Source organism: Macaca thibetana, chromosome 1 (genome assembly GCF_024542745.1).
Source record: "Macaca thibetana thibetana isolate TM-01 chromosome 1, ASM2454274v1, whole genome shotgun sequence".
Taxonomy (NCBI): domain Eukaryota; kingdom Metazoa; phylum Chordata; class Mammalia; order Primates; family Cercopithecidae; genus Macaca; species Macaca thibetana.
This window is the reverse complement of record NC_065578.1, coordinates 81,263,233-81,276,320: the sequence shown is the minus strand read 5'-3', so window position 1 is coordinate 81,276,320 and position 13,088 is coordinate 81,263,233. Positions and strand designations below refer to the sequence as shown.

General features: G+C 31.5%; 1 protein-coding gene across 25 annotated transcripts in view; it reads right to left on the bottom strand.

Annotated features, from left to right (window-relative positions):
* ADGRL2 (adhesion G protein-coupled receptor L2) overlaps positions 1-13,088 on the bottom strand; it is a 684,558-nt gene that overhangs the window by 2,845 nt on the left and 668,625 nt on the right. For 7 of the 25 annotated variants that reach the window (XM_050770082.1, XM_050768737.1, XM_050768900.1 and 4 more), the window contains 6 exons: positions 9,588-9,679; positions 8,702-8,746; positions 7,551-7,719; positions 4,879-5,007; positions 4,234-4,330; positions 2,561-2,689 (listed from right to left, as the gene is read on the bottom strand). In XM_050770082.1, coding sequence (XP_050626039.1) covers positions 2,561-2,689; positions 4,234-4,330; positions 4,879-5,007; positions 7,551-7,719; positions 8,702-8,746; positions 9,588-9,679 — 661 coding nt within the window. Of the gene's footprint in view, positions 1-1,179; positions 1,391-1,669; positions 1,722-2,248; positions 2,331-2,560; positions 2,690-4,233; positions 4,331-4,878; positions 5,008-7,550; positions 7,720-8,701; positions 8,747-9,587; positions 9,680-13,088 lie in introns of those variants that run through there. The other 18 variants (XM_050769688.1, XM_050769842.1, XM_050769597.1 and 15 more) reach the window with 10 other exon arrangements.

Sequence of the window (13,088 nt, the reverse complement as noted above, 5' to 3'; positions counted from 1 at the left end):
AGAGCAAGGGTTCAACAAATTAGATTACCAGCAATAGCAGCCTTTTATTTTTCATTTAATATTTATTATTTTGAGTTTTTGGTACTAATAATCTCTCTAATAGCAATGGCCCCAGGCTTCTAGTGGTCAAAGTTTGCCTGCAGCCCTGCAGTCTGCATCAGTCACAGTGACAGCACCGAATGAACCAGCAGAGTCCACTGTACGAGATTGGCCCACAGACACCATGGCCATGGAGGTCAAACGCAGAAATGTTAGAGATTTCTTAAGTATGGGTCACAGAAATTAAACCAAGAATAAATATTAACTATGGAATGGGAGAAGGGTGGCAGCCTTGGCTAATATATTTTTATTTCTAAAGGAATGAAAGATTGGATAAGTCTGCTGAAGATAGGAAAAGAGGTTTAGGAGGGGGGAAAAAAAAACATGGTAACATGCTCTATTGGAATCAGAGTTGTATTTTCCACAGACACATAAACATGTAAACTAAGACATCACAGTGCTTCTCAAGCAAATGAAAAAAAAAAAGTCAAGAGAAAATTAAATGGTCTGCACCATGGAAAGTTAGGTTATTCATTCTCAAAATCCTAGAGAAAAAAAAAAATCACAGTCTACAGATAGGTCTGTAAAAAAAAAAAGAATGAAATGATGTTATTGAAATGAAACTGACCACTGTGAGGCTGCTGCATTGTATGCAAGGCTTGGAGGAGTTTAGGAAAAAATTTAGTTCTTGGAAAAAAAATACGAAATTTCCCGTTTTAGTGCTTACTCCACTCTTAAAGCTGCAGATATCCTAGAAAATGCAGTTTCCTTCAGAAAAAAAAAAAAAGTCTGTATTGCCTGATACAAACTTCATGACCAATAAATATGTGATCATTGTTGGGCAAATTATCATCAGCAAAAAAACGAGAAAATGAGGGAAGATTATATTTGTTAGTGATTTGTATTGTTTAAAGACTGTCCCAACTTCCACATTTGAAAAACTGACAAATTTGTATCATGTTCCATGTGCAACAAAATGAAATTGTGATAGTTATTTGTAAGGCTTCCTTTAACTTGGTAGACACAATTCTTTAGCTTCATAAATTCACGTTATGTGCTATAATCTTCGTAAGATTATTAAAAAAAACATTTGGCACTTAAAGGTATGAGTGACACATGGCTCACTTGCTAGCATTTGTTTCCTCTGTAGAGGTTCACTGTTTTCAAAGATTTTCTTTTGTTTTATCATTGCTTGGTAAATATAACACTATATACTGGATATAATCCAAAAGGTCTTTTCTATGATATACTGCAGATTTAAGCCATCTTTGACTGGTTTTGAAGAGGTATCTTTTTCTGCCCAAGTTCAGGTAATTCACTTGAAGATTTTCCACAGCCTGTAGCAAGATTACTGTGGGAATGCAGAAATGATAAATCAATTATTAAGCATTTTGGTTGACAGTACTTCAGGCTTTATAGAGCAAATTATTTCAGCATTGCGTATACTTAAGTATGGACAGCATTTGCTACAGACCTCCATTACTGACAAAAGGCAGTACAGATGGATGTACTGTTTGAATTTGGTAACATTTTAGTTGCAAATTGTGAACCACTTGCCCGCTGAGTCTACTTCATGACTGCTAGTTATGTTTTAATTGTGCCCATTAAAAATCATGCTGAAAAAATTTACATTTGATAGGCAAAGTTAAGTTTTACTCCCATACTTGTCTCTCTGTAGGTTGCTAGAGGAAAGCATAAGGAAAGTAAAAAAAAACACAAGAGAATGAAAAGAGAAGCTGCAGTTACATTAAAAAATAATTTTAAGAAAAAAATGGAAACGAAGTTCTGTGTTTAATTTAGTGGCAAATATTCATCACAAATAAAGATTATATGCTAGCAGTATAATTATATGAAAACTTTACCAAAATCTTGAAAATTGTTAATATTAAATATATATATGCTTTTATTTAAAATAAGCTATTAAACAACATAGTAATATAAGATGGGTTAGTGACAATCTTTCCCCCTCCCCCAATTAAAAACTATAGGTATAAGCTGACTAATATTAACTTTATTCTGATTTTTTTCTTAAGAAAAAAGAAAACTACATAAAGCTGCACTATACTATAGTTTGGATATATTGATAAGCTGAATGTGGTTTTCTATAGCTAGGCATCCAAATTATCTTCATTAGCTAATTCATTCCAGAAGCAAATTTTGTCAGCAAGCTTTAGAATTAACTGAACAGTATATTATATAGATAGGATACCTCTAAATGATATAAATCTTGAAGATGGGCTCTCAGACCATGTGATGTCAGTCCTGTAATAATATATTAAGATTTATGCCACCTGTGTTAAAAACATGGATAATTATTGTAAATACTATCATGACTGAGCTTTTACTATAATATAGTGCAGTTTTAGAAGCCTGGCATAGGCAATACGGTAATTTTTTTTAATTGATAAATTAAGAATGTAATAATAAATATATGGCAACTTGAATATTTTAGAAACAGGGCAAAGATCATAGCTCTGTTTAGCAGCAAAGAAAGGTAGTTTTATTTGTAAGTAAAGCACACCTGGTGAGTTAAATACAGGAGCTGAAGGGGCATTACATACAACTGTTTCAGCGAGCAATGTGTTATAGGGGTTGTTAGTGCCGTGGGGTCGAAGAAGAGGGTTTGTTAGTAGGTAATTGCCAGTCATTCCTAAAGTAAAAAAACAACAACAACAAAACACAGAAAAAAGTACATCAGTCTCTTATTTTAGCGTTACAGTGGTAGTAAAGTATTTTTTTATATTCATCAAGGGTAGTGGACAAGTTGGCAATGGAAAATCTGTTGAAATATTCTGACTGTATTTGAACTACTAATTTGCAGGAGAGAAGGGAGAGGGAAGTTAAATTTCAGTAATTCACAGGTGCTTTCTAAATCCCCCAAGTAAACACCTGCTGAGGATGACATTTACTAATTTATACAAAAGCACTGTTAAACAAAAATGGCAATTAAATGCATAGAAATCAACATTATGTTTCAAGATGTTACTGCTTAATATTAAAAACATAACCACTGAGGCCCAGAAGAGGGAATCTCAAACTTTCAGAATTTACAGGTGTGGGATTATGTCTCATGAAAACATCTGTGTTAATACCAACTTTGATACGAGCAGGAGGAAAAACAACTTTCACAAACAGGTGGAAAGTATGACACACTGCAAAAAGCTGCTCTTAGTAAATGCAAAAGCACACATGCTGAGAAAAAAAGACTACACAATGAATTATTAGGTCATTCACAAATTCTACATAACAAGAATTTTCATTATGTAATGTTATTTGCCAGGTTTCAAAAATGAATCATTGAATAATGCATTTACTTTTTGACAGCCAACAGAACGAAGTAAAATACCAAAGCAACAGAAGAAATGCACATGTCTTTCATTCTAATTGACAAATTACAAACTTTTAAATACTTACTGATTATGTTTTGCATAGCTAATGTAATTTGGATAAAAGTATCTTAAAATTCAGGTTAGTATCGCTACCACACATACACCTTTTTTTCATTTTAAATGAGAATCTCACTAGAACAATGTCAACAGTTTAAAATGTCATTATATTTCATTGTAATAAATTCTAACCTGTATTACAAATCAGTAGATATCAAACTGAAAATAGCGTGATTAAATTATCCTTCCAAGGATATATACAATACCATATAATTTTTCATACTAAATTGGAATGTATTAAGCTTTTATTCAAGAATACATGTGTGTGCATATACTCTTTTCTAAATTACTTCATTTCCTAGCATATTTTAAGAACTGTATTGATTGATGAATTTAAAGCTGCCACTGTAGACACATCAAACAATATAGAAAAAGTTGCTTATAAACTTTCATGTATTTTTGTTTATGAAGATTTCTACAAATGATTTTAGCATTTATTTTTCACTTTTTGAAAGAAAGATTAAAAACATAATTTCCATGGTACTGTTTCATGTGAATAGTGATTATTCTAATTTTATTAATGTTTTATGAAGAAAACCTTCATAAATGTCTTGGTCAGAAAGAATAAATCTGTACTCCCTAGGATAATATTTTTAATCTGTGGCAAGGTATATTTTCAATAATTACCTTCAAGCCGCATCCTGTTAATGCAGTTTAAAATTATATTTCTTGCATTATATTATTGAATAAAAGGAATTTATATGTACTTTAATAAATGGTAATAATTCAAATTTTCCTGATAACTGACCTTGATTAAGTGTTGAAGTGCTATTGATGTCACCTGAGATAAAAGAAGATTCAGATTGTTTTCTCACAGTATCATTCCACATTCTTCTTATACGACTCTATTAACACAAAATAGCGAGACAAACGTGTTTTGTTAGTTTCCCCAAGCTTACCTTATTAAAGACATACAGAGATTTACCCTAAACAACCTATGTAGGATTATCTGGTGGCCTTTTAAAGAATGTGTGTTGTTTCTGGTCTAAAACTAACAATGTCTATTGTTTATTTACTAAGCAACTAAGGGATATTTAATCCTCCACTCTTAAAAACATGTTATTTTATTGTCTTTTTTTTAAAGAGTGGAGATCACTGGTTATTCAATATACGTTTATTGAGTGCCTTCTATGAGCATTGTGCTATATGGCCTGAGGCTATAAGACGATTATGATATACTTCTTAAGTAACTCTCCACAAAAAAGGATGTTCACATATAAAGAAACACTGAAGAAATGTTTAAGAAGACATTAAAACCAAAATACTAAAAAAGCAAGTATTTGCTATCTAGATCATTATAATGAGGAGACAATTAGTGCATCTGAACAGAACATGTCTCAGTAGGCTTTCTATAAATACGGTTAATTAAAGATGCTGTCAAACTCTTTGTTACCTGTGTGCCAGAGGAATACCGAGCACTGGTTCTGGTGGTTGATGCCTTCACTGAACTGTGGGGACTCTCAGTTGGGAGGCCTCCACAGCAGTATGAATGTCTGAAGCACTTGCCATATTCTTTTCGTACCTGCATTGAATAATCACGAGACCAAGGGATTAATATGAACATACTTGCTTCTCTCTCTCTAATTAAATGAACAGTGAAGACAACCGAAAAGAATTAAAAGTTCCACTAAGACTTATCCGTGGAGAAAATAAATTGAACTTGCAAAATCAAGTTCAATTAAAATTACTGAAATAGTAATCAGAAAAATATCTCTGTCCACTAGACTGGCTAGTAGAATCTTTAAAATGTGATACAACATGAAGAAATACTCTATATCCTGTTATAATATAAATGTTAGTTATTAAATAATAGCAATATATTTATAGTTTTATTCTCTTATACTTAGTAACTCCAATTTTTTATTTTATGCTAAAAAAAACGGGACAAAAAGTTTAGCATTTTCCTTGCTTAATTACATTTAACCACTCTGTAATTCAGTTGTTGAAGTTTTATATGCTTCATGTCCTCTTAGGTAGGTCAACACAGAAATCTCTTTTGCATAGTTTTGCGGGTAACCTCTTTATAATGACAAGACTACTTTGGCACAAGAATAAAGAAAACAAGTACTTTGATACATTTGCCACTAATTAGGACAGAACGTTTTCTTCATTTTCTGATGTGTCGAGCTTTAACTTTTAGTGTAGAGAGTTTAAGATGTCTATTCACTTCATTAGCACACAAGAGAACTATTTATGCAATTTCCATTCACATTAATGAGTTACCCATGTAATTTCCCCTTTTCCCCTGAAGCTTGAATATATGAATGCAAAAAAAAAGTTCTTAGGTCTAAAAAAAGTTTCAACTAAACTTTAAAAAGTGAAGTCCGAACAACTGCTAAATAATAGGGCCCCATCTAAAGCAGTGTTACAGAATTAAGTAAAGAGGGAGAGGGTGCTGTTGGATTATTGCAGCTATACTGGCATATACATGTTTTCTTGTGGGTTAGAGCCAGACTGTGAAATTACAAGACAGACAAGAAGAAACTGCGTAAGAAAACATTTTTTCTAATAGGTTACAGAAACACTCAAAGGCTTTCCCTCAACTCAGAAGTTTATGTGCAGTAACTGCCTGTAAAGACCATGACTTTGACACTTACTGCTTGCAAAATTAGAAAATTAAAAATCAGTAGACGGCATTTAAATCTAAGTGCACTTGCATTTTCATCTTTTTAGCTTTATTTAATTAACCTATTAGAACAAATAACAAGGTGGTTGAGGCTTCAAAGCATTTTCTTGGCCTAAACATGCTCATTCAAGCAGTTATAACCATGATTTTAACTTAACCATTTTATATCATATTCTTAACAACTCATCCCGGTGCACCCAAGTGGATGTATCCGAGACTAAGTTATACTTCTTTTTCTCATATATGAAGAAATAATGACTACCTCACTCTTTTTCTGCTATGTCTATGCTTTGTGTCAAAGATGCTTGGCACAACAGCACAAAAATTATGAATATACAATAATATGCCTGTATATAAAATGCTCACTTATGTAGGAAATATATAAAAGCCAAAGTAATTACTAATGTTACCCCTGTACAATGTTTATAAGTTAAAGTTCATTGTTATTAAATAACACATCATACCTCACAAAAAATTTCAACACATTTAATGGGTGTTAACTGCTATGAAATGCTGCATAACCAAGACAATGGCAATCAAAACGGTATTTTATCCAAATAATACCTTCCAGTGTTGGTTTTGCCTAATGCCTATATTGCTGTGAATATACATTATCTGTCAGTATTGCACATTCCACTGTCATTATCTCAAAATTATAGCTTATTCAAAACTGATGGAAGTAACAACACTATCATCTTGTCAGGACTGAAAACATAATAGTTTTCACTTTCACAATTCTATTTCTCTGTTCAATTTAGTGACCAACTAGTAATAACAGAATAAAATGACTACATTAGATATGAAGTCAGAAAAAGGATGATACCTAGTGAAAGGTATGGAAATTTTATACTTAAATAGCACCTAAGCAATTCCCTTAGGTTTACATCTTATTGCTACAGATTAAAGCTTTTCATCTGTAAGTTTTGAATCATTTTTGCTGACTCCACTTAACATAAAATCAGGACAAAACAGTACGACGTAAGGTAGTAATTATTGATTTTTAGATCCTTCAAAATTACTCAAAAGGTAACATTAATTTTTTGTATGTCTGGTGCTTTAAAACTTAACATCATTTATCCTTTACTCAACTTCAGTGTGAGCCACTGCAATGCCTTTAGCAAACAAAGAATGAGTTTTATTTAACCTTTTATTTTACCTTGTATACCCTTTGTACCTAGCATTTTATAGACCCTATAAGCAAGCGATCTTAACCTAAGTATCTAGTTTGTAACATTCCCGAACTGAGATACAAAAGATGACTGGTATTATTTTATAGATGAACCTAAATTTTCAGACAGGTATTAAAATTAACTTATAATTAAAAATATGATGCTCTTTAACAATATGCCAGATGTGACTTAAAATATTCTTTATTATATCTATTATATTCAAATCAAAGAATGAGTAATCTGAGCCCCTAGGTGTTTTCAATTACTTACTTTCTTTTGGAGAGCACAGTGAAAGATGAAAATGAACACTCCCTGGAAAGCATTAAATATGGTGAAGAGATATGCCATCACAATAGTCTCCTCGTTAATAAAAAGCAACCCAAATGACCAGGTGAGGCCAAGAAGACACAGAAGAGCAAAAGCGCCAAGCACCCAAGACCTGGAAAAATAAAGTGAACTTTTTTAACACGTTCAATGAGCAAAAAACACGCGTCACGCTTAAATGTTAACATATCAGTAGTGGCATATCAGTAGTGGCAGTTGACTTTCTCTATGTTCACATTCAAATTCAACAGCATTTTGGCTTTAACCTTTCACTGATTAAGAAAGAACAATAGCATTTAGTACTGCAGCCTCCAGTGAAAACAGCAACAGCAGGTATGACCTTTTCTTATTCCAGAATAAACAAAGTATCAAAACTATATTAAAATACAAGGTATAATATATCCCCTATGACTTTGTCCTTTATGTGCATTTTCATAAAAGAAATTAAGGAGTGCTTAATTAATTTACTTCTGTATTTTTATTCCTGTGGTGTACTCACATGACGCTGAATAATGTGACACATACAGAAAGGTTAAATGGCAGATAATCACTTAACACCTAAACTTCAGATTCTAATAAACTAGTCTTAGGTGAACCTAAGGTTTTATAACTAAAGCATGAAGAAGCCTAGCTGAAATGGGACAAAAACATGAGAACAACTTCAAAATAAAATAATTTTGGAGAGATTTCATCATGAATAGCTTAAGAAGAAAAGAACTGTAGGAAATAGGACGGAATGAGAAGGATTTAAAGTCAGTGCATTCCATGTCTAACTAATGATCTTACTTGATAAATGGCTTATTATCTTCATAGCTAGAAAGCATTATAAGCAGAAAAGAGAAACAAAATTATTAGACAGAATTAAAATAGAAAGTAATAAGAAAGCATTTATATATTTTATAAATTAGTCAAAATTAAGAAAGTCAAAATGCAGAGGCAAGCAATTAAAAAATAAAGGCATATTATAGTTTTAAAATACTATAGCAAACTAGATATTTCAAAATAATTATAAAAGTTAAGGGCAGCTCATGATATTGACGGATTTGTAAAAAATATAAATCATGCTATAAATTTGTTAATGTAGGGTTCTACCTTACCCAGGTAAGTCCGTATTATAGTAGCCATCACAAACACGGTAATTACTGGTGAAGATGAGAAGACAGAAAGAGGAAAAGGAAGAAAAGAGAGAGATGCTAAAGATTAGCTCTCTCTCTTACCATGCAACATGCAATGAAGTTGGCACTAACCTATCTAAAACATCTAAATAAAAAAAAAATTTTACCCTTACTATAGATCTGCCATTTTTGACACTAAAAATAGTATTTTTTACAATCACATTATAACCAACTTGAATAATACCTTCTCAAGTTCTAAATTAAAAGGCTCAGATATTTTAAAGGTAACTCTGAAAATGTTTCCATAAGATGATTTAATGAACAACAGCTATCATTTTTTGTTAATTAGATAGCATTTTCTCCATTGACAGACTATTGCAGCTTTTATTCAACATTAAGATAGAGTAAATATTTGTTTAATTAGCATGAAAACAACAGATAATCTTCAAGTTAACAATAGTAATAGAGTAAATTCTCTTAGGAAAACAGGATTAGGAGTGGAAACTGCTCAGAATCCTTAAAGCAAAAAGTCATTTAACAAAACAAACTTAATATAATCATATCAGCCATGCAAATAGGAAAATCATTTTGAACTGCATTTTAAATTCAAATGAAATTGCTACAATGATATGGAATTTCCAGGAAGCCACTGAAACAATTTATGGTTCTAGATCAAGACAGCAATTTTATTATCTAATCTTTGACCAGTGTTGGTGATACAGTAACACTGAGATTCAACTTGAGGGCAGTAAAACTTCATTTTGAATAATTTCTACAGTTGACAGAAGGTAGAAATCCCTGTGTTCCCTGTGGAGAGTATCTTTTACTTAGTTTGCCAAGTATTAAAATTAAAATACAAAATACTTACTTAATGTTTTCCAACCTGCTAGAATCTGGTTTCAAAGTGTTTGAATGCTTCACCATTTTGCATAATGTGATCACCAGGAAGACAATATTTAGCTGTTGTAACAAACAAAGAATTAGACCACAATGAACAAACAGCTGAAAAATGAATAGTTCTTGCAAATGTATCAATCCATGTTTATATGGCAGATACTGAAACAATTTTTTTATGTATGCAATGATCAAGTTGAGTCTACATAAAAAATACTCTGGCTATGTATGATCAATTCTTTAATAGATCATTTGACATCAAATTGAACCTCATTAAGTCAGTATTATATGGTAATGATTAAATAAATTAGAAAACCTAAATTAGTTTCTTTAGCTAGATGTACTCCAGGGCCTAAAAGCCATCTGATGGAAACACTCAAGTGAATTCCTTAGAAGGAATTTTGTACATCATGATGTAGATCATGTACATCATGTAATCTACAAAATTGCTGGGTTTGGAACCATTAGTCTTGGTTGTGAGTCTAGCTCTTGATTTTGTCTGATTAAATGAGGACAATCACATCTGTCTGATCTATTCATAAGGCAATTGTGGGGACCAAATGAAATAACGTATGATAAATGTTTGTTATAATAAAGTAAGATAAAGTTTATATAGGTATGTTTTGCCATTTAACTGTTAAAAGCCATCAGTCCTTTTTTTCTATGTCTCTGTAGTGTAAGGAAGTAGATACATTCTGACAAAAGGCTGTTTTGAGTCCTTCTAAACATTCAGCTATGCAAAGAATCTAGGTGCAAACAAAAGCAAAATGAGGAAGATGTAATCTGACAAGAAGGAAAGTGAGTGGATTCCAAGAGGTCAACCTGAGCTTGCGCAGAGGAGGAGGAGCTGTGTTTTGACTAAGAGACAAAGGTTGGTAATTTGCATTTGTTTCTACAGACATCTGGAAGAATGTTGGAAGAAGAGGAGGAGGCAGTTCCATTTTTATGCTCCAAAAATAGAACTAAATTACATTGTTCCTGGATTTTTTTTTTTTTTTTTTTTGCCATTTTATTTTTAGATTACTTTTTAAAAGGAAAAAAAAAGTTATTTTGTGAGCTTTATATGACTTAATACCAGAAATAGTATATTCAGAAAAGGACCCATTTCACCTATTATAGGTAAGGATGAATTTAATTCCTTGTTGCAGATAATCAGCATAACTGTGTTACAGTAACATGATCATTTTTACTGAGTCACAATATCACATGATCAAATGGTAACACTATTCATCATTCACTACTTCTGATTTTATAATTAGGAAAAGTGATAAAGGGCAATAAATAAAAATTTCCAAGTCCTTCCCCATGATGAGTTTAGAAGCAGTGTTAAGAAAAGCTTTAATGTAAGCTATGTATCTATCAAGTTATTTTGTCCACCGTGCCCTATGATTTCTCTTAGATGGAGAATTCCTTCTTAAGGGATAAAATGAGGTAATTGGGCAAAACTTTACAAGTGTTGGCAGGTAACATTCTGTCCTTCGATGTTAATTACTTAAGGGCAAAAACAGTTTGTTTAAAAAAATATATATATTTTTTAATTTCTTAAAATACATCTAGAGAGAAAGTAAATACAATTGTAGAAACATTATCTGGCTTTATTTTCCATAACATTCTAGTTGGTCACAATATAAATAAATGCTTGAATTTTTTGGATATGTTACAATATGATACATTTCATTCTTGTTCCATAAAAGGATGTGCTTATTGTATTGTGAATGAGTAAGACACAATTTCTGCCTTTGAGAAATTAGAGAGATCCTTCTGGTAGTATAGTAGTAAATATCTGATTAGGGTTTTAAAGAATCATGGTAAAGTGTATCTCTAATTTTTTTTTAAGGCAAAAATCAAGAGGTTTTTTTTTTTAATTTTAATTTTATGCAACACTAGCTTTAACTAGTAAAATTCAAGAATGGTTAAAAACAAAAACTCTATAAACGTTGTAAAAAAATAAAAAAAAAAAAACCAAAACCCAAGTAAACAAATAAACTGACTATAATAGGTAAGATGGCTGCTTTGCAGATTCACAATTTAAATCCTTTAAATCGTTCTCCCTTTGTTTCTGATCCTTTGTTTTTGAATGGCCTGATAAGAACAATTTGCTTTCTTTTATCCCAAACTTCTGAACATAAGGGTTTTTTTCCTTTCTCTTCTTAAACAATTTCCTGAAGTGTATAGGACCATAATTTGGTGTTCATAATTTTCTAAGCATATTAGTTATCCCCTTGGGAACAAAATAGTAGTAGTACTAAACATTCTGGAAAGAAAGTTATTCATTATTCACTACAATGTATAAAATTTATAAGGAAACTAAAAAATGTGAATGTGGAAAAATGTGAACATATAAAGTATTATATTGCAAAAAGAAGAGCAGAAAATGATAAAATCTTGGAAGTCAACTCAGAAGAAATATTTTTCAATGGCAAAAATCAGGGACAACTTTCCAGTAAAACTGACATACTAAAATGAAATCTACCAATATAAAAATACAATTAAGGCTTAAGTATGATAAAGTCATTTTTCCTAGTTAATAATACTAACCAAGGTGAATATGCCATACAAAACTTATCTCAATTAATCCTTTAAAAACAGACTGTTCAATACATTTCTCCTCTTTTGCTCCCCTCACTTAACTGAGGTTTTTACATTACATGTGTTTAATGTGTCTTTCTAGTTACACATACAATAAATTCACAATGCAAATTCAGAAAATAAAGAAAATTACAGAGGAAAAATACAGCTACAATCCTATATCCAGTGGCAGCAGGCAGTACTTGTATACTCATTTTAGAAATAATTGAGATGTATCTTTCCAAAGACTTCTTAGCTACTATATTGTCAGTGCTGGGATTCAATATACTGTGGTCTGGACTCTACAGCCCACAGACTTCCCATATAAAATTAACCAATTTATTCTGGGTGAAAAGATTAGAAGTCTCCTAACAAAGATATACTAAGTCTATATTTAAAAGGTTCCATTTCTATAAAAAGTAATCCAACTTAAAAATCATTCAGAGATGAATGAATTGAAGATAAATAAATTAACATATAAAATACTGCCTCAAAGAAATCCTATTTATGTTATTTACATAATAGGTATGCTCATCAAATGACTTCTACCTGATGGATTTGCCAGAATTAACCAATTCTCCATTTCCTTTGTAAAACACTACCATCCCACAATCAGCAACTGGCCAAAACACCCACACTTCTACTCCCACTAGTCAAGTTGCACGCTTAATAACAGTTATTTTTTCCAAACCTGTTTATGTCATTTATACTTTTACATAGCTAAATATCACACATAAGCTCATGAATCCAAGTGCAAATATAAGCATGAAATTTTTAAAAGCTGTTTCTAACATACTTAAAATGGAATGTTTTAGAAGACTTGAAAGTGAGTTTCTTTAAAAACAACTAAAAGCATTGGAAAAATAATCATAACTGAGGGATTTTTGCACTCAAATTACAAGTGTCT